Consider the following 23,539-nt stretch of genomic DNA (forward strand, 5'->3'; position numbering starts at 1 on the left):
CTGGGGCCACCCTCCCCTGGGCTGCCAGGGGTCACTAGCGGTCAAAGGCAGCCGAGAAGAAGGGAGGAAGTGCTGGACTCTAGCCCTGGGGGACGGATGTAGTGCTGGGAGAGGAGAGGATTGAGGGGGGCGGGCTTGGTGCCAGGAGGTGCCTGAGAAGGTGAAGAAGTGCAGATGGAGTGTGTACAGGGCTTGGAGAGTCGTGGGGGCAATGGAAGAGTGGGGGGAGCTGGTGGAATGCACAAAGGGGCGCACAGGGGGAGCTTTGCAGATGAGGCTGTGTGGTTTAGGCCGACTGAAAAGACCCCTCCCCAAAAGGGGGGTTGGGGACTGTGAAGTTAGGAGGACCCCAAAAAGGGTCCAGAGGGGCCTGGCATGCCCCCAGATGTAAGTGGATGGGGGCTCGAAGGGCTGGTCTGAACGTGAGAATGGAAGAGTATGGAGGGACCCCGGGACATGGAGGCAGACAGAGTTGTTTGAGCTCGCTGGGAAGAGGGAGGGGATGGAAGAGGTGGCCTGGGGACGACACACCGTGAAGTGGGTTACTCAGTAACAGTGACTGACAGACCTCCTGACACTGGGAGGACATGTTAGCAGAAGGGGAGGGGCCCAAGGCCCAGGCTGAGGCCCCCCCCCACCGCACTGTCAGGCTGAGGGACTTGCCTGTGCCCCGCCTGACCCCCAGCCCTACGGCCCAGGATGTCAGAGGTGGGTGGGCACAGGGAGGCAGGCAGCAGGGGAGGCTGAAGGGGAGGGAGACTAACCTGCCCCGCCCCCTCCCCAGCCGATAAAGGCCAGGCCAGGCTGGGACGTGCTGCGCTTGCTCTCCGGTCCAGCGACTGATTCAGGTTGGTGCTCGGTTGCCCGGAGGGACCCTCTGCACTCACCGAGAGCACAAGAAAGGGGGTGGAGGAAGCTGGGGGAGGAAGGAGGGGCGCCACTGCTCACCCCCACCCCCACCTCTGCCTGCAGAGTACCCCTGTGGCCCAGCCATGAGGCTCCTGCTCTCGCTCCCGGTGCTGGTGGTGGCTCTGTCGATGGTTTTGGAAGGTGAGAGTGGGTGGGAGAGAAGAAACTGGGAGTTTGACATCTGGAAGCATGAAGCTGGCCGTGGGCCTGGTGGACCCTCCGGAGCTCTGGGGCCTCTCCCGGTCCCCGGCTCCCTATTGCCTGCTGACCAACCCCCACAACCACCTGGCCAGGTGGCTCTCCCCAGGGCAGTCAGTCCAGCAGGTGGCAATACTCGGCTGGAACACCGCCTGGTCGCTCCAGCACCCTCCCCATTCTAACACCGAGATCCTCAAAAACCACATCCCTGGAAGCTCATGCAAAGGGCTCCTGACACTGAAATGGTGGTGCTCCTGCCCCTCTTCCCGGCAGGCCCAGCTCCAGCCCAGGCTGCCCCGGACCTCTCCAGCACCCTGGAGAGCATCCCGGGGAAGCTGAAGGACTTCGGCAGCACCGTGGAGGAGAAGTTCCGGGCAGCCATCGACCAAGTCAAGAAGAGTGAAATTCCTAAGAAGACCTGGTTAGGACACTTCCCGGGGCATGGGAGGGTGGGGGGTATCCATTAAGACTGGGAAAACCTACAAAATCCTTGTGACCACTCAGCTGAATCTCATGGTGCTCAGACTTGGGGCACAGGCTCCCTGACTCCCCCAGCCAGCCACTGTGGAGAGATGGCCCTGGGCGGCAGTGAAGGACCCAAGCTTGGGGGGTTCTGACAGGCCTGCATCCATAGGCTGCCAGAGACTCTCTTCTCCCTGTGTGACCGTGAGCCTTGGTTTCCTCATCTGTAAAATGGGCGGTTTTGGGGGGAGGTAAACTGGAGCACTTGCATGTAGCTCCCAGGACGTTGTAAGCGCTTGACTTGGTGTTTAACCACCAGTGGCTTCGCTTGGTGAGTTAGAGAATCATTTATTCATGAACAAATATTTGTCGAGCATCTGCTAAGTGCTAGGAAGTGTTCCAAAGTGGGGGTTACTATTGGTGAACAACATACACAAAGTCCCTGCTAACAGAGATCTGACGTTCTGGGGGGCAGGGCGAGAGTGGGGAGGATGGACGCTGAATCGGTGAATTCCCAGGACATGAGTCCCGCTAGAAGAGCTAAGCGCTGAGAAAACGAACAGAGTGGGTATAAACCACCAAACACTAGAGAGCGGCTTTCATAGACTTGGTGACTGGGTCTTTTCTGAAAACACTTTATTTTTATTTTCTTAACTTTTATAGTAGGCATCTATAATTGTCTCACTTTTTAAAATGTATTTATTTATTTTGAATCCTCCCCCAAGGATATGTTTATTGACTTTTAGGGAGAGAGGAAGGGGAAGAGAGAGAGAGAAACATCAACGTGTGAGAGAAACATCCATTGGTTGCCTCCCATCTGTGCCCCCACTGGGGATTGAACCCGCAACCTCTTGGTGTACAGGAAGATGTTCCAACCAACTGAGCCATTTGGCCAAGGAAGAGAGAACGCTTTAAATTGAGATCCATCCCTGGCCAGATAGCTCAGGTGGTTGGAGCATCATCCCAACACACCCCAGTTGCAGGTTTGATCCCTGGTCAGGGCACGTATAAGAACAACCAATGAATGCATCAAGGAGTGAGACAACAAACCGATGTTTCTCTCTCTCCCCCACCCTCTCTCTTAAAACCAATCAATCAATAAAAATTTTAAAACATAAATTGAGATGCAATGATTAGGACAATCCAGCCAGGCTCAGAAATGTAGTAAGAGTGTTCCCTGGGGAGGGTGGGCGCCAAGAGCCTGAGGCAGGAAGATCTGCAGATAATCGGGGGGAGGGTGGCACTCCCTGCCAGGGGGCCTCTGGGCAAAGGCAGGAGTTCTGGAAAGTGCCCTTCAATGAACAGGGAACAACTAGGGCGTGAGCAGGTTTAGAGAAAGTGTTGGTAGCAAGAGATGGCAGGCCTTGAAACCCAGGCCAAGGCAAAGGGTTTTGACTTTAAGGAGCTCTGGTGCATCTGGGAAACTGAGGCACAGAAGTTGGGCCACCCCCAGACAGGGGAAGCCCTGGGTGGAATTTGGGCATCCTGGGAGAGATGACACACAGCAACACCCCCCACCCCCTCTCTCCCCACAGGTCCTGGCTTTCTGATACATTCAGCAAAGCGAAAGAGAAGATCGAAAGTACCTTCTCCTGAACACCGGGAGGGCTGCCCCTCTCCTCTCTGGCTGTGTCCGAGGAGGGGGCTCTAAAGTTTCCCACTCCCCCAACCCCTGTGCTGAGAACTTTCTCCGTGATGCGCCATGTCCCGCCACCAATAAAATTCCTGTAAAGAATTCTGAGTGTTTCTTTCCTGTGGGGCAGGGGCTATGGGACAGCGTGGGGGTGAGCGTTAAGAGAGAGAAGCAGAATGCAAGTGTATTATTGCTCATTCTCTGTGCTGAGGACTCTGGACTTCGTGATCTCAAGAGAATCCTCATGAGAACCTTGCACGCTGGCCCTACAAATCTCTTGAGCGCACTAAGGTCCAGAGAGGTGAAGTCACTTGTGCAAGGTCCCACGGCCAGGGAGTGGAGAACTGGATGGGACCTTCAGCCTGGGGCATATAGCTCTTCTCCGGTGGGCTACCCGAGACAAGGAACACGGGGGTGACAAGGGACGGGGTGACTCACCGCCGTGCTCACAGCAGGTGATCATTACACTTTCAGTGGATAATGCAGGAGGATCTGGAAGAGGGCAAGGGCAGGACGTGGCTAGGGCCCTGTAAGAGAGCCACACAGTGCCCCTCCCTCCAAGTCTCACCATGAGGTCCCTTCCTCCAGGAAGCCCTCCTTCACCCCCAGGCTGAGTCAAACACCTGTGTCCCCACTCTGCCCAGTCTGGGTTGTCACTGTCTGGTGATGGGTGTCTCCGCCGCTGGACTTTGAGCCCCAGGAGGACAGGGCCAACGCTGTCGTCACCACCGTGTCCCAGGGACAGGGCATAGTGCGGGAAGCTTGGAAATATTTGATGAAGCGGGTATGCTAAATAGAAAAAAATTAAAAATTCCATTTTTACAAAACCCCACTGAGGTAGATGCTGTCCCTGACCCTGTGTTCCTGAGGGAGAGACAGAGGCAGAAGGGCTGCAGCCACTTGTGTGATGTCACAGACCAGAGCAGGTGGAGCTAGGATTTGAACCCAGGTGGGGGTCCCAGGGCCACATTGTTTTGTGGGGTTTCTTAAAGATTTTATTTATTTGCCCTGGCTGGTGTAGCTCAGTGTGATTGAGAGCTGGCCTGCGAACTGAAGGATCGCCGGTTTTTTTAAAATAAAGTTTTTATTAATTTATTTTTAGCCATGTCTAGCATAGCTCAGTGGATTGAGAGCAGGCTGCGAACCAAAGCATCGCAGGTTCGATTCCCAGTCGGGGCACATGCCTGGGTTGCAGGCCACAGCCCCCAGCAACTGCACATTGATGTTTCTCTCCCTCTCTCTCTCTCTCTCTCTCTCTCTCTTTCCCCCTCCCTTCCGTCTCTAAAAATAAATAAATAAAATCTTTTAAAAAATTATTTTTAGAGAGAAGGGAAGGGAAGGAGAAAGAGAGGAAAAGAAACACTGACCTGTGGTTGCCTCCCTCACGCCCCACACTGGGGACCCAGCCAGCAACCTAGGCATGTGCGTGGGCTGGGAATAGAACCGGCAACCCCTTGGTTTGCAGGCCAGCACTCAGTCCACTGAACCACACCAGCCAGGGCCCAGGGCCACATTCTTAGTCTGCTCTCCTCTTCCCTGAGTCACCCTGCGGAACGGCCGGCTACAGCCCGCGCGCCAGCCGCCAGCCTCATCCACATCATATTCAGTGGATGAAAATGCACCCACCATCCTCACTAGAGATGAGTTTTGCACTGTGGTTGGCTTGTGGACATTAGGGTATATTCTGCATCACTTTACTTGAACAATCACTAATTTTTATTTCTAGCATTTTGGAGCCAATTTGTTTTTTAAGCTTTTTCATAAGCCCCTGAAAAACACTCAGGCTGGCTCTGACCAGGTGACTCAGTTGGTTGAAACATCGTCCTACACACCGAAAGGTTGTGGGTTCGATTCCGGTTCAGGGCACATGCCTAAGCTGCAAATTTGATCCCCAGTAGGGGCATGTGTGGGACGCAACCAATGGATGTTTCTCTCTCTCTCAAATGAATAAACAATATAATTGTTTATCTCTTTCAAAACAATAATCCTCCAGTGAGGATTAAGGAGATTAAAAAAAAACCACAGGCTGGGGGCCCAGGAGACTCACAGGGCAGAGAAGGAAGTTGGAGGGGCAGTGAGTGCCTGGTGTGAGCACACACACTGCTTTTGAGGGGAGCCTCACCCTCGGGGGCTGACACACACACCGGGGTCTTGGGGTCTACCATTCACAAAGGACAATCCTCACACCCTCCTGTGACCTCTCTGCCCCCAAAACACCCCCCTCCTGCGCAGCTGTTTGGAGCTGCCTCTGAGCTCCACCCCGAGCGACCTTCAGCCTGTCCCTGTCCCTGAGGTGGGCAAACATTGCAAGAAGCAAACAGCAAACAGCCCACACTGACCTTGGAGCTGGGGCATGGGTCAGAGACCTCTCCGCAGGGCCACCCCTGCCCTGCTCCAGCCTCCCTCTTGCCCTCTAGGACTCCAGGGGGTGGAGGTGGGGCAGAGGCTGTGCTGGCTTGGCTAGGTAATGTGAGATGCCTGGGTTCAAATTCACCACTTGCCTATTGGGGAGCTGTGGGTAAGTGGCCTTACCCTTCCTCTGGCAGCCTCAGTTTCCTCGTCTGCAAAATGGGGATAATACAGAGCCCACCCCCTTCCCTCGTGGGGCTGTGGTGAGTCCATTCATCAGGTCAAGGTGGCCTGCCCACGCACGTGGCGCTTAGCAAGCACAGACTTGGTAAACAGCGGCTGACACTGACCAAGCACCTTTGTGGCGTATCTGGCAGTGCTCACAGCGCTTTAGGTAAACAATCTCTTTTGCTTTCCTGGACAGGCAGTCCATGACTCCCCTTCACGATGGAAGGAACAGGCCCAGAGGGGTTAAGCAGCTTGCACCAGGTCACACAGGCGGAACTGTGCGGAGCCAGGCTCTGAACCCCAAACCACCCTGCTTCTCATAAGGCAATGCATGGTGAGTCTCTCTCTCTCCCTCTCTCTCTTTTTAAGATTTTATTTATTTTTAGAGAGAGGGGAAGGGAAGGAAAAAGAGAGGGAGAGAAACATTGATGTGTGAGAGATACATAGATTGGTTGTCTCTCGCACACCCCTCTAATAGGGGACCTGGCCCACAACCCAGGCATATACCCTGACTGGGAATCGAACCTGTGACCTTTCAGTTCACAGACTGGTACTCAGTCCACTGAGCCACACCAGCCAGGGTTCCTTCTCTTTTTTAAATCATTATTATGGTAAAATATAAAACATAAAACATACCATTTTAACCATTTTTAGATGCATAGTTCAATAGCATTAAATACACTCACAATATGTTCAACCATTACCACCATCCATTTCTGGAACTTTTTCATCATCCCAAACAGCGACTCTAGAAGGTTTTAAGCAGTAAATAAAAGTTGGCCTCGCCAGTGTGACTCAGCTGGTTGGAGGGTCATCCCATACCCGAAAGGTTGCGTGTACAGTTCCCAGTTGGGGCACATCCTGGGATGGGGGTTCAATCTCTGGTTTGGGCACGTCTGATTCCTGGCCCATGTGTGTACCAGGGGGCAGCTGGTCAGTGTTTCTCTCTCACACTGATGTTTCTCTCTCCCTCTCTCTCTCTCTCTCTCTCTCTCTCAGCAGTGAAGAAATATCTTTGGGGAGGATTAAGCAAAAAACTCCAGGAAGTTTTATTTTGCTGGTGATTGTTAGTGAGGAACTCTAAGGAACATTTGTTGAACACCTACTGTGTGCAGAGCCCAGGCTGGAGCCACCAGAATGGACAGCATTCTGCTGGAAGCCTCCAGGTCAGGACAGCCCTGTGCGGTCATTCAAGCTGTCCATCAAAGTGGGGTTGTCAGACTTTCCACCTAAACTCGCAGGATGCCTGGTGAGATGAATGTCAGAGAGACAACAGGTAATTCTTAGTGTAAGCCCCAAGTGCTGAATGGGACATACTTATACTAGAAATAAAAACATTATTTATCTGCAATTCCAATGTCACTGGGAGTCCTGCATTTTATCGGGCAACCCTAGACCAAAAACTTCAGCCCGTGGTCCCCTGGCCGAGCCCAGTGCCCTGGCCCCTAGCTGGGCTCTGCAGGAGAAAAAGGTGTATTTTCAGCCCTGGCTGGCGTAGCTGAGTGGATTGAGCTCGGGCTGCAAACCAAAGTGTCGCAGGTTCGATTCCCAGTCAGGGTACATGCCTGGGTTGCAGGCCATGACCCCCAGCAACCGCACATTGATCTCTCTCTCTCTCTCTCACTCTCTCTTCTCTCTCTCTCCCTCCCTCCCTCCCTTCCCTCTCTAAAAATAATTAAATAAAATCTTTAAAAAAAGGTGTATTTTCTCTCTGTCTAGCATTGGACAACCTCCTACTATGTGCACCTGAGGCTTTCCCTCCAGGGCCTTGCCCAGCTTTGGCATAGACTCTGAGAGGCAGGTGGTTATTTGTCTTTTTTAAAGGCTTAAAACCCTCCTCTCACCCCAGTTTTATTTTTATTTTTATTTTTGAAAGACTTTGTTTTTAGAGAGAAGGGAAGGAGGGAAACATGGATGTGTGGTTGCCTCTCGTGCACCCCCTACTGGGGACCTGGCCCGAAACCCAGACATGTGCCCTGACTGGGAATCAAACTAGTGACCCTTTGGTTCACAGCCCATGTTCAGTCCACTGAGCCACACCAGCCAGGATGAGGCAGGTGGTTATTACCTTCCCCATTTTACAGATGAAAACACTGAAGCCCAGAGAATGGGATGTATTTGCCCAGGCCACATGGTGAGGGTGTGTCTGGCCCTATAGCCAAGAGATGTTAGAGATGAAAGAAGGAATCGCGAACAGCTATGGTCTGTAACCACCTGTGTGTTAGCACCTTTCCTTGTAGAATTTCACTGAATTAACATCCTGCCTGAAACATGGACTATCTGCCCATGTTACAGAGTGGGAAATTGAAGCAGAAGTGGGGACTGTCACATGAGGTAGAACCAGGATTTGAACCCTGTGCAACACAGGAGGCCAAAGAACGTTCTGTATTCCCCTGTCAGGCCAGGGTTCTGGGAAGGTAGGAAGGAGGGAGGCCAGCAGGGGCAGGTAGAGCCTCTGACCCTCTCTGCCATCCAGGTCTCTCTCTCTCTGAAGTCCCTGCCAAGGGGCGTGGGGAGGTGGCTGGGGGAGGGCTCTGCTGAGTGCAGCCGCCCCCACCTGTCCCCCAGCCCGGAGAGCTGAGCACAGAGAGACAGAACCCCCAGAAATGCCGCTCCCTGGGTGCAGGCCCCGGGCCTTGCCCTCCCTTTGCTTCTGCCTCTGCGCTGTGCTCCTGGCCTGTGTTGTGGGTGAGCAGGAGTGGGTGGGTGGGGTGGATGTGGGGGCCCTGCAGCGGCTCGGGGCGGATGGGACTCTGACCTGCAGTGCAGTCTATAAGCATGTGGGTGCAGCGCTCATGTGCTCTTGGCGTGTCTGGGAGTGTGTGTCAGTGGCAGCAGTGTGTGCAGTGTGCATGTGGGGTTGGAGCAAAGAACAGTGGCCATGCGTGTGCCTGTGCATGTGTGAGTGTTGGCATGTAGTCCTGGTAAGTGTGTCTGTGAACATGTATGTCTGTGCATATGTGCCCTTGTGTGTTTTTATGGGCTCTTTTTTAAAAAATTATTTGAGACAGAGAGAAGGGAGAGAGTGAGAAACAGCAATTTGTTATTCCACTCACTTATGCACTCATTGGTGGATTCTTGTATGTGGCCTGACCGGGGATTGAACCCATAACCTTGGTGTATCAGGATGATGCTCAAACCAACTGAGCTACTCTACCAGGGCATTTTTTTTCCTTTAAAGATTTTATTTATTTTTACAGATGGGAAGGGAGAGAGAGAGGGAGAGAAACATCAATGTGTGGTCCCCTCTCACACTCCCCCCACTGAGGACTTGGCCAGCAACCCAGGCATGTGCCCCGACTGGGAATTGAACCCTCAACCCTTTGGTTTGGAGACCAGCACTCAATCCACTGAGCCACACCAGCCAGAGCTCTATCAGGGTCTTTATTGGAGCCTTTATGCAAAAGCTTTGAGTGTGTAGGCACATGGGAGGGTGTCTGTGTGCACTGGAGTGAGCACACCGGGGTTGTGCACACGCATTTACAGTGTTAACAAGTGACAGGAGCCTACACAGCGCCAGGCACCACTGCAAGTGCCTTACACACGCTCCCTCTGAATTCCCACAATACCCGATGAGGCAGGTCCTATCATTATCCAAGTCTGCTGAGAGGGAAACTGAGTCTTGAAGAGGTTAAGTCATTAGCCAAGGGCACAGTACAGGTCACGTAGGCACTTCTGTACATGTGTGCGTGTGTACCTGCGTGGTGCCTCTGCTCTGGGGGTGAGGCTTTGCCCAGGCGCATGGCTGTGAGACCACTGGGTGTGTGCAAGGAAGTCTGGTGCCCACCAGGACAGCACAGTCCTGCCAGCCTCCGCCCCGTAGGGGGAGTTCAGTGTGGGGTCCCAGGAGCATGGAGGGGCAGCAAGATCAGGAGTGAAGGAGGCAAGGGGAGGGACACAGGGGTCAGCGAGGTGGGTTGGCAGACTGAGGAGAAAGCCACAGGCAGACAGGGGTTGACGGGAGGGCGCAGAAATTGAAAGAAGACCAAAGGTGGCAGGGACATATAAGGCGATGAAGGCCAGGGGTGACAGGGCTGGCAAGAGCCTGCTCTTGGGCCACCAGGAGTGACAGTGGCAGTGCACAGGGAGGGAAAAGGAGGAGGAAGGGTTCTGGGATCCCAGCCCACCCAGGTTGCCCTCTGTCACACCTAGAATGCCAGGAAGAACTGCCTAAGAGTTCCCCGAGTGCCCCTCCAGGGCTGGTAAGTAGGTCCTGGAACTCAGTGCTAGGCAAGGTGAAGGGGTTGATGGAGCCACTGGTGACAAAGACCAGAGAGACGTGGCAGTGGTTCCGGTGAGTGTACGCAGGAGGGGTTGAACTCCGGACTCCTGGGTCTGAGGGGGGAGGGGCTGGGGGCATGGACTCCTGGGTCTGAGGGGGGAGGGGATGGGGGCCTGGGGGCCTGGGTCTGAACGGGGAGGGGGTGAGTGAGGTAAAGTCTTGGGGAAATCTGTGTTCCCAACTGTGATATCCCGTCTCCCGCAGCGTCCCCACAGCCGTCCAGGGCTTTGCGCAGACCTACTATGAGGACCACCTGCAGGACCTGGGTCCCCGTACCCAGGCCTGGCTCCTCAGCTCCAAGGACAGCCTCCTGAACAAGGCCCACAGCTTGTGTCCCCAGTTTCTCTGTGGGAAGGGGGACCAGGATTAAAATGTTCACAGCCTCCACAATAAAGAAATTCTTGTCAGCGTCCCTGTCTGCATCTGTCCTCAGTGAAGCCAGAGACGACCACACCCCGCACACTGCCAGCAGCTCATGAGTAGAGGAGACACCTGACAAAGGAGGGGCCGTCAGGGGACCTTAGGGGAAGGAGGGGGATGACCCTCCTCGGTCCTGAGACCCACTTTGGGCTTGTGGGGGTTGGGAGACTTCGGGCTGCTCGGTTTGGGATAAAGGCTGAAAGCTGGTGAGGAGGCGGGGTTTGCAGGACCCCACGGGGACCCCTCACACATGGCGCTGCCTTTACTGCCCGCGCGACGAAGACCCCGGATCCTATTCCTGCTGGGAGCCCAAAGCCCCAGCTCCTCCACAGCCCCCACCCAGCCTATCTGTCTCAGGGGTGAGTTTTCAGAGTGGGGGACCTCTGTGGCTTGACCTCAGGGGATGTCACTGCCCTCTGTGCCCCTACCCCACCCCTCGGCGGCTCTGTTGGCCTGGACTTTGGCCTAGGCGACCAGGTGGCGGTGGCTGTAGGGGGGAGGTGGATCCCCAGGAGGTATAAAGCCTTTCTCTGCTCTGCCTTGGGAGCTGGTGAGGATTGCCTGCCAGAGTCTGGTAAGAGAGGGACTAACATGGTGGGGAGGCATCAACAGGGAGGGAGCAAAGATTGTTCAAGAGACCTGGTGTTAGATTCCTGGGTTAGAAACACGGAATTCAGAACTGGAGAATGTTTGCCCCTGCTGGGCCCTCTCCAGGGTCAGATCCCAACCTCTTCACGGCTGCACAGCAGAGTGAGCGAATGGGGGTAGGAGGGCAGCGGAAACATAGTCGCTTAAACAGCCGTGCCTAACTGAGCCGGGAAGCAAGTCCCTGCAGTGACGGGGTCTCGGCATACCCCCTCTGCAGAGGCTTTCCCCGGGCTGCACAACACACCTCCCCCTCCGGAGCACTTACCTCCTGGGGACACATTACATTTTTCTCATTTAATATTTGGGTTTTTAAAACTTTTTTTATTGATTTAGAGAGAGAAGGGAGAAAGAAACATCAATTTGTTGTTTCACTTATTTATGTATTTATCGGTTGGTTCCCCTGACTGGGGACGTTGGTGCATTGGGACGATGCTCTAACCCGCTAAGCTAACCTGCCAGGGTTCATTTAATATTTGTTAATGGTATTTCTGTCTCATGTCAGCTTCCTAAGAGCAGGACCATTGCTGGGTTCACAGCCAGGCCCAGAGCTGTGCTTGGCACTTAGTAGGTGCTCAAGATAATTAGTAGGTGCTCAAGAAATGCTTCTTTTTAATTTTATTTAAGATTTTATGTATTTATTTTTAGCGGGGGAGGGAAGGGGGAAGAGAGGGAGAGAAACATCAATGTGTGGTTGCCCCTTTCACGCCCCCTACTGGGGACCGGGCCTGGAACCCAGGCAGGTGCCCTGACTGGGAATCGAACTGGTGACCCTTTGGTTTGCATGTCTGCACTCAATCCACTGAGCTACACCAGCCAGGGCTTCAAGAAATGTTTCTTGAGTGAATGAATGGATGTTAGAATTATTATGTTAAAATCAGGAGGAGAGGCCCTGGCCAGGTGGGTCAGTTAGTTGGAGTGCCAGCCCGATGTGTTGTGGTTGTAAGTTCAGTTCGATCCCTGGTCAGGGCATATGCAGGAGCCAACCAGTGGCTGCCTGAAACAACAAATTGATGTTTCCCTCTCTCTCTCAAATAAATTTTTAAAACTTTAAAAAAAAAGTTTAAAAAACAAAAAAAAATCAGGAGTACAATCACAGAATGTTAGACAAGGAGGCCCAAGCCAACCCAGGAGGAACTTGGCTTGGTGGGGGGGAGAGGGGGAGCCCAACCCCCTCCCTTTGAATGCCAGGGCCTCGGGAATAGACGCCTCCAGCCGCCCTGCCCCACACCCTCCTCAGCGTTCCAGGTCTTCTGACGCCATGGGCACCCGCTACTTCCTAGCCCTGTTTCTCATCCTCCTGGTATTGGGATTTGGTGAGTGTGATCGGCAGGGGAGGCAGGTCTGCGAGGAGGGGAATGAGTGGCAAGCGACTTCCTTGGCAGTTCCTGTCTGGCCCTGCCCCCGCCTCCTCCTCTCCTGCCCTGCCCATTCTCCCCCTGCGGGAGGCCCATCAGCTGTCTTAACCCACTCTCCCCCTGCAGAAGTCCAGGGGGTCCCTCTGACCCAGGAAGATGAGACCAGCAGCCCCTCGCTGTTCTCCCAGATGCAGGAATCACTTTATAGTTACTGGGATACGGCCAAAACAACGGCCCAGGACCTGTACAAGAAGACCTACCTGCCCTCCGTGGACGAGAGTATAAGGTATGACTCCACCCCCACCCAACACACCAGGAGTCCAGGCCCCCAGCCCCTGCTCCCTCAGACCCTCTGTCCTTTCTCCCCAGGGACATGTACAGCAAAAGCACAGCGGCTATGAGCACTTATGCAGGGATTTTTACTGACCAGGTCTTTTCTCTTCTGGCGGGAGACGAGTAACGACGGGACCCCACGCACAGGAGAGGAGATAGTCCAGAGCCCAGCAACTCTTTCGCTCCCGACCACCCCTCCACTCCCCACTTCCTAGCAGCTCTCCGCATCTTCCTCCCAACTTTAGCCTGAATTCTTATCAATAAAAAAAGACATATCTTCTCTTTGATGTGGTTGCTTTTGTGAGACTTCAGGGACGCATTCATTCCAGCCAACATTTATTGAGCACCTATTATATGCATGTAGCCCTCACCTGGTGAGTGGGAATAAAGAGGTGAATAATAACAATCAGTGATCATAACAACATTAGACGCTGCCCTTCACTAAGGCCCTTCTTTCTCATCTGTCAAATGACAAACTGTGGACACAGCTAACCTCTGCAGTGGCCTCTCGCAGTGTCCGTGGCCTGGGCTGTGTGCTGTTAAGGGGCACATATAAGATTGTGGCCACTTAAATTTGGAGGTTCAGATTCGCAGACAATAAAAACCCCAAGTAAAAGGTGAATAGTTAAGTACTTTATTAAGTGAGAGCAAAGAGAAAGCAAGAATCAAGAGCATACATCACCAGATGGGAAATCACCAACACTGGAACACAGACGCTGGGGAATCCTGGAGACAGCATTTGGGGGTCCGTCTGGAAAAAGTTCTGAGCAAAGGGTCCTTCCCTCTGGTGGGATTCCAAAGTCTCACTTTGGGGGCTCTGCTGAAATCTGTTTTAGACAAAAGTGACTACGTACCCAGGGCCTTTCATGGCTCGATTGACCAACAGTTCCCTCTGGGAGAATAGCCAGTTCTTCCCTAAGGGAATGATCAGTGTTTACAGGTACCGAGTTAAAAATTGGTGGTGCTTAGTCTTCTGTGGGGAAGGGCTAGTTCTCCCTAGGAGACAGCACACCTATATTTCATTCTTCCAATAAAAGATCATGGCTCGGGCACACATGGGGAGGATTCTTAATATTTCTTTCACGCATCAGGCTGACACTTTAAATGTGCCCTCTGTCGCCCGGAGTTGTCCAGCGCGCCTGTGACAGTGGGGAGACTGGTGCTCAAAAGTCTCTGCTAAGCACAGGAAGTCAGTGCCCAGGTTGGCTGCGACCCACGGGGACAGACCTGCAAAAACTGTCCTTCGTGGCAATTCCTGTGCCTTTACTGAGACCCTATCAGGCCCTGGGGATACAGCAGGGAGTAGACAGACAGTCCTGTCTCCCTCGAAAAGCTGTTGATTGATTGGGTCCTGGCCCAGTTTCATACGGTTTTACTGATTAAAATTTGTGGTATGTTGCCCTGCCTGGTGTGGCTCAATGAATTGAGTGCTGTCCTTCGAACCAGAGGGTGGCAGGTTCGATTCTCAGTCAGGACACATGGCTGGGTTGCGGGCCACGTTGCCAGTTGGGGGCATGTGAGAGGCAACTGATCGATGTTTCTCTCCCTCTCTTTCTCTGTCCCTTCCCCTCTCTAAAAATAAATAAATAATCTTTAAAAAATGTGTGGTATGTGTTGTTAGTTGTTCTCTTCTAATTAACAACAGTCATAACATTTCCTGAGCTCCTACTCAGGGCCAGAAGCTCAGTTCCATCCCGTGGACACAAACAGAGAAGCTATTTGGACGGGGGTGGGGGGGTGGGGGGATGCAGAGGATGAGCAAGCTGACCAATGGAGAAGATAACTTCAGCGACACAGGGCAATGAAGAAAAGGAGGGGAAGTGAGGATATCGAGGTCTGGGTGCTGCCACCTTGGATAGATTGTAGGTTGGGTGCAGGGAGGGCCCCCAAGAGGCCCCAGTGGTGCGCTGGTCACAGGGCTGTGCATCACAGTTGCAGTGTGGTTGGGGCTGTGTTTACTAGAGAGTGGGGGAGGGGTGGGGCACTCCCTTGACCCCAGGGCCTGGATGTGGTGGATAGTGGTTGGAAGAGGGTCTCTGGGGAGTGGGAAATGGCAGGCAAAAAGCACAGGGTGTGCAAATAAGAACAGAGGCCCTGCAACCTGGGAGAGGGCAGTGCTAAGTCCTGTGGGTAGGGGAGCTGGACACCTGGACCCCTGGATCCTGAGGGAGTAGAGGGTGTTCCTGGGCCCCTGGTTCCTAGGGCTGGGACTGTTGGCCTCTGAGGACCCAGGGCCTGTATTTCTTCCCAAGTTGCTTGGTATTAACCTCCGGCCAGCCTTTCTGCACTGTTGGGGCAGTTTCCCAGGTCCTGAGGCTGGGCAGCTGTGAATCTAGTGGAAAACAGGGGCCCTGGGGAGGGGTTATGGGAAATGTCTCTAAGTCCCAGGGCCTGCGAGGAGCTGAGGCTGCCAAACCTAGCGGGTGGTGGGGAGGAGGTGCTCTGGAGGAACAATCCCTGCTCTGTCCACTTGTTTCCCACGGACTCCAGCCAAACCAAACCTCAGCCCAGGCCAGTTCTGCTTCCAACCAATCCCAGTGCCTTCCCAGACTCCTCCTTTCTTTCTCAGGCCTCTGCCGCAGTCCTACTCCCCTCACGACCCCAGAATCCAGGTCCCCAGACTCCTTCTCCCCAAAGATTCAGGAGCCTGGGACCCCCGATTTCTCCCTCAGACCCAGGAGTCTAGACCCCAATCTCTTCTGAAGACCCAGTTCAGGTCTCCAGTCCCCTACTCCCTTAGAACCTGAAATCACAGCCTCTGGTTGGTGTTGGGCGTCCCCTAGTGGAAGGCAGAGTGGGTCTGGCCTGTGATTTATTTGCTAGTTAGAAGGAATGAATTTATTTGGTCACTCAAAAGACACGGGGTGGGGAGGGCTTTGCAGGGGTCCCATCGAAGGTCACAGTCTAGCCAAGAGCCTCGAATGCTTCAACAGATCAGATCACAGCTGTATATGGGAGAGGGAAGACAGACTGGGGTATTTTGTGTCTGGAACTGAGAGCAGAGATGGGGTTACAGTGAAGCTGGAGATTTAGCTTCAAAGCCTCTCACTTTTCTGGGTTTTTCTGGGGTCCTCTATTCAAATTTGTACTTATAGTTATGTACTTTTATTTTTTTTTAAGATTTTATTTATTCATTTAGAGAGAGCAGAAGGGAGAAAGGGCTAGGAAGGGAGGGCAAGAAACATCAATGTATGGTTGCCTCTCACACAGCCCCCCCACTGGGATCTGGTGCCCTGACTGGGAATCGAACTGGCAACCCTTTGGTTCACAGCCCGAGCTCAATCCACTAAACTACACCAGCCAGGGCAGTTCTGTACTTTAAAAAGAGGCCTACAAATCTTAGTCTGCTTCTCTCCACACCCTCCCTCCTCTGTTTTAGGGACTTAATCAGTATGTTCATTTGCCCCTGGACTTAGGGCCTACAATGTCACAGAATCATTATTACTACTATTATTATCTGTAAGAGAAGGGGACTGGGCATGAAGTTTTCTAAGGTTTCTTCTTGCCCTTGTGCTGCCCTCAAAGGTAACTCATTCACCTTCTGCACTCAAGAATTTCTTCCTTTCATTCAGCAATCACCCCCTGGGGCAGTGCTGGAGGACACAGCAATCGCCAGAACAGCCCCGAGGCAAGACACAGCACACCCATCCCTGACATTGATGACCGGAAGTGAGCAGAGTGGGATGAGGGAGTCCAGGGATCTTAGAGGTTTGGGAGGCGGTGCCCCACTCAGCCTGGGGAGACAGGGTGGATTTTCTGGAGGATGAGCTATTTGAGCTGAGACCCAGAGGAAAGTGGAGGAAGTAGATAGTAAAATAATAAATACTTGGAATCTCCCTTCCAGGCAATGTGTAAGGTTCCTGGTGAGAGCGCAAGATGTTGATCACTTATTAAGTGGAGGCAGGGGGCCAGGTGCGTATATAATGCCCAGTTTATAAGAGTAAGAAACTGAGGCTTAAAGAGATGTTACTTGAACGGGATCACTTAACCGATCAGTGGTACAACCAGGGTGTGAACCCAGGTCAGACCTCCACCCAACTCATTGGTGAAGGTTTAACAGACAATGAGAATTTTCTGTTCTCTCTGGGTGGGCCTTCGTAAACACCCTCCCCAAGCTAAGAGTCTCTGAACAAGTGTCCACGCTTAGAGCTGTAGACAGATACATAGCTAAGAAAACATGGAGTTCATAGGGTGCCTGAAGCCGAGTCCAGAGCTGCAAAGTTTGCTCTAAACAAGCCGACAACCAAGAGGACGCGCGCTAAAATAGCAGCCCGAGGGCTACTGGAGACGCTGCCAAGGATCCAATTTGGAGGTGTGGTGGCCCTGAGAACCCCGATATAGTACTCTGAGTGCACAGGAACACTATAACCTAAAGGGGACTTATAGGGGTGAAAAGGTTGAGTTAGCAAAAGGGGTCAGAGAACGAAGGTATTGGCCAAACAAGCTACGATGCTAACGAATCTGGGTACGGTGGCCAGGAAGGTTCCTTTAATGCAGGAGGGGGCGTGGCTCGAGACGGACGTTTTTGAAGCATTATGGTGGCCGGGGAAGCTCAAGAACTATGGAACGGAAAGAACTCGAAGAACCAGCGGAGTGAAGCGACCGGGACGGCTTAGAAGACTCATATATACCTGGAAGAGGCGGGTTTACTCGAGGGAGCAGAAATAATGGAGACTGTGGGAAGCGTATATATTAGTCGAGAAAGTCCCGGGAGTTCGGAGCAGGCAGTGTGTATACTAGGGGAAAACAAAAGGGCTACTAGGAGGGAAAAATACGGTGGCTGGATTGAGTCCTTCATAGCCGGAAGCTGCTCTTCCCCGAAGCGCGACTGTGGCGCTCTTGTCCGGTACGGTGGCCGGCGGGTCAAGCAAAGGTGAAATCTCGCGCGATCGCGCTGGCGCCGTCGGGGACGGGGCGGGGCTGGCGGCGGGGGCGGGGACCCGGAGCGGGAAGATGGCGGCGGCGCAGGAGACGGACGGGGCAGGCAGCGCCGTGGTGGCGGCCGGAGGAGGCGGCTCCGGTCAGGTACGGAGGCCGAGAGGGGACTGAGGGGGTTTTCCCCACCTGGGGGGCCTCTCACGGGGCCTGTCCTGCCCCTTAGCGCAGAACCCTGTGCATTAGGCGCCACTTACCCAGAGGGACCTTGAATACCGGGCCCAGCCGGGGCCGGGCGGCCCGGGAGTCCGTACAGTGAGGGAAGCGGGGCCCTGTTGCGCGCCAGGTCCCCTGCATGCTCGCGCTGGGCGGCCACCGGACTTATTGCCCGAGCCGGACACTGGCGCGCAGGGACGCAGACTTGTACCCTGGCTCCTGAGTTCTGGACTCCCGATTCCAGGATCCATGGCCGTTCCTAGAGTTGTCTGGCGTTCAGGGTCTTTCTTGCAGTGTCTGCCTGACGTGTGGTCAATGACTGATTAATTGAGAGTTTTGTATTTCTGGGGGAAGTTAGGAAGTCACCGTGGGTAAGGGTACAGGCACTGGAGGCTGAGAGACCCATACTACAGATGGGAATCCAAGGAACAGCGAGACTAAGTCGCTTGCAGAAGGTCACTCAGGATGGGTTTGGGATTCATTCCATACAGCACTTACCAGACCTCGTGGAGCCGGGGTGGTCAGGAACGGGATAGGTGTGCTTTTATGATAAACTAATCCTGTGGGAGGTTTAGTCCAGATGCTGCTGCCTTCTGACCCATCACCGCCTCAACTAAACTGAGGCCGCTAGTTCAGGCAGCCACCCTTCAGGTGTTCAGGAAATCTGTGGAGTGACAGTAAGGTGCTGTCGACCCACCCACTGGGATGTCACTGACATGTGGGAGGCAGCACAGGGGAGAGGCACTCAGGTTGGGAGGGGAGAATGAAGCTGACTTTCTCTGTGACCTTGTGCTAGTTTCTGCCTCTCTTTGGGCCCTTATTTCTCCAGTGGTGAATGGAGGGGTTAATCAGGAGGGCCGGCCATGTGACGGGCCACAAAGATGGCTACAGCCGTGTCCCTGCCATCAGTGGAGTGGGAGAGACTGACATGTAAAGAATTTTAATCCCGGATGACTAGGGTGGTGACAGACCTCTGTGCGGGGGACTAAGGGAGCCAAGAGGAGGGGTAGATACCGTCACCTGGGAGGACATCAGGATGAGATTTATGTGGTAGAACCCACCCCACATACCTGGTTTAGTATCTTCAACTAGGCCCTGGCTTGGGGGTGGCCTCAGATGTCTGCCTAGTTAGCACTGGACTGAAGATTCAGTCCCTGTCTCAGGGGCTTCCCAGTCTTGCTCAAAGGTCCTTCTCCCTCCATGTTTCTGTCAAGACTTACAGTACTCCTTTGCCTTTGGGATAAAGTACAAATTCTTTGCAGATCAAGGCCTTGCACGACCTGACTTCCTTTAGACTACACTAGGATTTCTGCACCTCAGCACTTACTGACATTTTGGGTTGGACAGTTCTTCACTAGGGGAGGCTGTCCTGCGCACTTTAGGACATTTAGCGGCGCCCTTTACACATCAGATATCAGTAGCATACACACCCCTCCCCAGTTGTGACAAGCAAAAATGTCTTCAGACATTGCTGACTGTCCCTGGGCAGGCACAGTTGCCCCTGCTGGAGAGTCACTGGGATGAGGGGAGCACTGGCCACTCTGAAGCCCTTCTGTTTTCAGGAATGTGCCTTGCTGTCTCTGATCACGGGACCCGTGCTTATGTTTCTCCCTCTTTACCTGGTGGATCCTTACAAGTCCTATTCCTCTCAGATCTCCTCTCCCCTGCGAAGCCTTCTCTGACCCTCTCAGGCTGGGTCAGGGCTCCCACTGCCTTGTAGGCTCCTCTGTCCCGAGTGCCCTCATTGACTTGTCACTGTCCATCCGTCTCTTCCACTGGACTGGGAGCCCCTGGAGGGCAGAACTGGGACTGTGTTGGTCATCACTGTGTCCCCAGCACTGCCCAGCTGAGGACCTGGCACAGAGCAGACGCTCAGTGTTTGTGAGATGAATGGATCTTGAGGCAGAGGCTCGGCTGAGGCTCATCTCAAGCTGAGGTGGAATTCCCACAGTGGATCCAGGTGCTCAGTGAGGACGTCCCAGGCCGTACACTCCAAGCCCCGGCCCAGCCTCATGGTCTCAGCTGCTTCCTGGACCCTTAGTGAGTATTCTGTGTGAGACTGGACAGGAACAGGAGCTGTCCTAGTCTCTGCTATGTCCACAGCCACCACCACCCTCCCCCATCCTATGGTGTCTAGACAGGCCTCGGCAGTCTCATGCTCCAGCCAGCCTGCTCCTCCGTCAGCCAGGGACTGAGACACGGGGCCCCGAAATCCACCATCCATTCCTTCGGTTAATGTGTATTTTGTCCCCACTACAGGCTAGGCCCCCTGCTAGCGCTGGAGACGCAGCTGTGAATGAGACAGAGGGCCCTGCCCTCTTGAAGCTCATGCTCTATCTGGGGGCTTCAGGGTCAGGGTAGAAGAACAGACAGGGACTAACTGTAAGATAGAGAAGAAACTATGTGGTGAGTCAGATGGTAGTAAGTGCCATGGACAGAAATAAAGCTGGGAGGGGGACAGGCAGTGAAGCGTGGGAAGGGGAGTTGCAATTTAAACAGGGTAGTCTGGGAAGGCCTCTCTGAGGAGGTGACATTTGAACAAAGACTTGAAGGGGATGAGGAAGGGAGGCACGCAGATACCTGGGGGAACCCTTTCAGGTAAGGGGAGCAGCCAGTGCAGAGGCCCGGAGAGGCAGAAGGTGCCTGATGTGAGGAAGGAGCAGTGAGGGGGCTGGTGTGCTGGAGCTGGCGAGTGCGCGGACAGGGGTGAGAGCAGGGAGGTGGGGGAGGGAGGGGGGAGGTCAGGACCATGGTGAGGACTTTGCCTTCACTCTGAGGGAAGTGGGAGCCACCGGAAGTTACCTTTTTATTGAGGTGTGATTTAGATACCGTAACGTTGACCTGTTGTCAGTATAGACTTCAGCGGCTTTTAGTGTGTTTACGCAGTTGTGCAGTACAAGCGTCAGCACAGTCTGGCCTGAGAGCACACGCACCCCCTTTTGCAGTCACGCTCTGCCCCTAGCAGTGTTCCTTTTTGTTGTGGAGTAGTGTTCCATTGCACACACGCATCACACTTTGTTCATCCATTCCCTGATGGACATCTGGTTACTTCTGGCTACTACAGATAAGGCTGCTGTGAACATTGGCGAGTAAGCTGTCTAGTGGACATACATTCTCATTTCTCTTGGGTAGAGACCCAGGAGTGGGATTGCTGGTTTGTATGGCAGGTGCATGTTTCGCTTTTTAGGCATCGACCATGTTTTTCCAAGCAGTGGTCCATTTTCCCACCAGCAGTGTACGGCCCCTCTGATTTCTCCACACCCCCGCCTGCACTTGTGGCTGCCCACCTCTCTGGTGCTGGCCATCCTAGTGAAGTGACGTGTCATTGCGGTTTTCATTTGCATTTCCGTGGGAAGGCTTCCAGCCAGTTTGTCTGTGGTTGCGGATAAGAGAACAGACCTGAGAGCCAGCGTGATGTGGGTTCAAATCCTAGCCTGGCCTCAAGCTTCCGTTTCTTGATCCAGAGTCAGCTCAGACCTGCTGGAAACCCTTACTTGCCCTCCCTGCCCCGAATCCAGCCCTGCATGAGGGCGCCCTTGTGCCTGTCTGATCTCTCCGGCTCCCTGGCCAGCTCCTTCCCGGAACCTTTCCCTCTCCCCAGCACGTCCTTTGCCCACGTGTCAAAGACAGCTCCTCGGGGAGGCCTCCCTGATCCCCTCAATCCAAAAGTTGTTACCATCTCCCCCTGCTTATTTCCTCCAGAGCACTTTTCCTATTTATTATTTTTCAAAAAATATTTCATTTTTAGAGAGGGGAAGGGAGCAAGAAAGAGAGAGAGAGCATCAGTATGGGAAACGTTGATTGGTTGTCTTTCCTGTGCACCCCGACCGGGAACCAAACTCACAACCCAGGCATGTACCCTAACTGGGAATTGAACTGGTGACCTTTCGCATTGCGGGATGTCACCCAGTGAGCTGAGCCACACCAACCACGGCCTGTTTACTGCATTTAGTGATCCTGTTTACTGTTTGGTGGGTGTGTTTCCCTCTAGACCCTGAGCGCTGGAGGGCAGGGCCCAGAGCTGTATCTCTACCACTGGTCCCCCCGCTGAACCCAGGGCCTGGTACACAGTGGGTGCTCAGGAAATGCCTTTGTTAACACACGAAGGAACCAAACATAGCTGTAGTCCAGCCCCAGCCCTTGGGTCAGAGAGGGGAGGCAACACACCCAAGATGTCACAGCCGGGAGCAGCGGGACAAGTCCCTCACCCTCGGTCTGGCGGGCCGCGGAGCTCCCACCCCTTACCATGGTGCTGTCCCGAGCTGTGGGAAGTGGCAGGGAAAAGCACTTGCTGGTGAAGGGGACAGGGAGCCACAGATGACAGTTTAACAAATGCTGGCTGCAGCTTCCTGGCAGCAGCACGTGGCCAGGAGAGCCTCTGTCCTTGTCCCCCGGGGCTTTTGAGGCTGACAGAAGATGTTGCAGAGGAGTGGGCTCGGGGCCGTGGTGCGGGCAGGGCTGGACAGTAGAGACCCTGGAGTGGGTGGGTTTGGGCGGCCTAGGTGCTGGGGCCATGCCCTTCAGGGAACATTTGTTGATTCCAAAGGTATTTATTGAGCCCCCGCCCTGCCTGCCTGGTGACCATGACAGTCTCCGTCCTACTCTCGAAGGCTGAGGGGTGAGGGGACAGAGCTGGGAGGAAGGAAGAGGGCAGGACTGGGGAGGCGGCAGGTGCAAGGGGAGGGGTGGGAAGAATTTCTCTATCTTGGGCCTTCCAAACCTGATGTGAAATTCTCTGCTGCTGAGCTTCTGTTTCTGAGTGAGGGGTGTTCCTTTGGGAAGCCCTGCCCGACTCGCCGGCCTGCCCGCCCCCCCTCCACCTGCAGCAGTGGTTCTTCCTGGGGATGCACACAGGTGGCTTAGCCCCCGATGCCTCCACTCGCCCGCATGGAGGTGCACGGAGTCATGGCCCGAGGGTGGTGCATGCTGCATTTGTTGCACCTGCCTTCACTGTGGCTCATGCTCTGGGTGCGTTTTTCTCTGTCTCACCTGCTGTTTCAGGAGCTCCTGAAACGATGGTCCCGCACGGGAATGGCCACAGAGGGGGCCTTGGGAACCATTTGCCCCGGGAAGGACTGTTTAGATAAACCCACACCTTGCACCTGCCACATGACCCCTTCTGCACTGTCCCCCATAGCCACCTCCTCGCTCCCTGGGCTCCAGCCCCAGCCCCGCAGAGCAATGGACAGTCCTCAGAGTCAGACTGTGGCTCTCACCACCCTTGTTTCTGCACCTGCTGCTTCCTTCATTGCCTCCTCTGCACCGGCCACCTGTATTTTAGGTCTCAGCTCTGATGTCCCTTCTTCCAAGAGGCCCTCCCCGACCCCTGGGCTGGAGCAGGTACCCTCTCTGTGCTCAACCCTGTGCCAGGCATTGGGACACAGGGGTGCCTCAGACACACCTGGTGCCTCAGGCTGCGTTCTCCCTCCTCACCCTGGTCTCTGTCTCCTGCAGGTGACCAGCAATGGCAGCATCGGGAGGGACCTGCCCGCAGAGACCCAGCCCCAGAACCCGCCACCCCAGCCAGCGCCCAATGCCTGGCAGGTCATCAAAGGTGTGCTCTTCAGGTGCGCAGGTGCTGCTTTGCTTTTGCTCATTTCAGGAAGGTGAAATAAGGAAAGCATAAAGAAA

At 54.1% G+C, this 23,539-nt stretch overlaps 3 protein-coding genes across 6 annotated transcripts in view; all 3 read left to right on the forward strand.

Annotated features, from left to right (window-relative positions):
* The first annotated feature begins 767 nt into the window (after nucleotides 1-767).
* Nucleotides 768-10,472, forward strand: LOC114511350 (apolipoprotein C-IV). Of its 2 annotated transcripts, XM_036013089.1 has the most exons (5): nucleotides 768-848; nucleotides 973-1,050; nucleotides 1,381-1,528; nucleotides 9,990-10,073; nucleotides 10,266-10,472. In XM_036013089.1, exons 2-5 carry the CDS (start codon nucleotides 993-995, stop codon nucleotides 10,429-10,431), a joined length of 456 nt encoding a protein of 151 aa, XP_035868982.1. In that variant the 5' UTR covers nucleotides 768-848; nucleotides 973-992; the 3' UTR covers nucleotides 10,432-10,472. The 2 variants fall into 2 exon arrangements, with proteins under 2 accessions (XP_035868982.1, XP_035868983.1); XM_036013090.1 differs by lacking the exons at nucleotides 768-848; nucleotides 973-1,050; nucleotides 1,381-1,528 and adding an exon at nucleotides 8,324-8,467 and having other exon boundaries at nucleotides 9,932-10,073.
* Nucleotides 10,473-11,021: 549 nt separating this feature from the next.
* Nucleotides 11,022-13,101, forward strand: APOC2 (apolipoprotein C2). Of its 3 annotated transcripts, XM_036013092.1 has the most exons (4): nucleotides 11,022-11,055; nucleotides 12,367-12,442; nucleotides 12,611-12,770; nucleotides 12,915-13,101. In XM_036013092.1, the coding sequence occupies exons 2-4, from the start codon at nucleotides 12,388-12,390 to the stop codon at nucleotides 13,030-13,032; spliced, it is 333 nt and encodes a 110-aa protein (XP_035868985.1). In that variant the 5' UTR covers nucleotides 11,022-11,055; nucleotides 12,367-12,387; the 3' UTR covers nucleotides 13,033-13,101. The 3 variants fall into 3 exon arrangements, with proteins under 3 accessions (XP_035868985.1, XP_035868984.1, XP_028385866.1); XM_036013091.1 differs by lacking the exon at nucleotides 11,022-11,055 and having other exon boundaries at nucleotides 12,348-12,442; XM_028530065.2 differs by lacking the exon at nucleotides 11,022-11,055 and having other exon boundaries at nucleotides 12,348-12,442; nucleotides 12,854-13,079.
* Nucleotides 13,102-17,728: 4,627 nt separating this feature from the next.
* Nucleotides 17,729-23,539, forward strand: part of CLPTM1 (CLPTM1 regulator of GABA type A receptor forward trafficking) — a 28,429-nt gene continuing 22,618 nt past the window's right edge. The window contains exons 1-2 of the mRNA XM_028529997.1: nucleotides 17,729-17,842; nucleotides 23,363-23,475. Coding sequence (XP_028385798.1) covers nucleotides 17,771-17,842; nucleotides 23,363-23,475 — 185 coding nt within the window. The 5' untranslated portion in view covers nucleotides 17,729-17,770. The remainder of the gene's footprint in view (nucleotides 17,843-23,362; nucleotides 23,476-23,539) is intronic.

The sequence above is a fragment of the Phyllostomus discolor genome, chromosome 12 (genome assembly GCF_004126475.2).
Source record: "Phyllostomus discolor isolate MPI-MPIP mPhyDis1 chromosome 12, mPhyDis1.pri.v3, whole genome shotgun sequence".
Taxonomy (NCBI): domain Eukaryota; kingdom Metazoa; phylum Chordata; class Mammalia; order Chiroptera; family Phyllostomidae; genus Phyllostomus; species Phyllostomus discolor.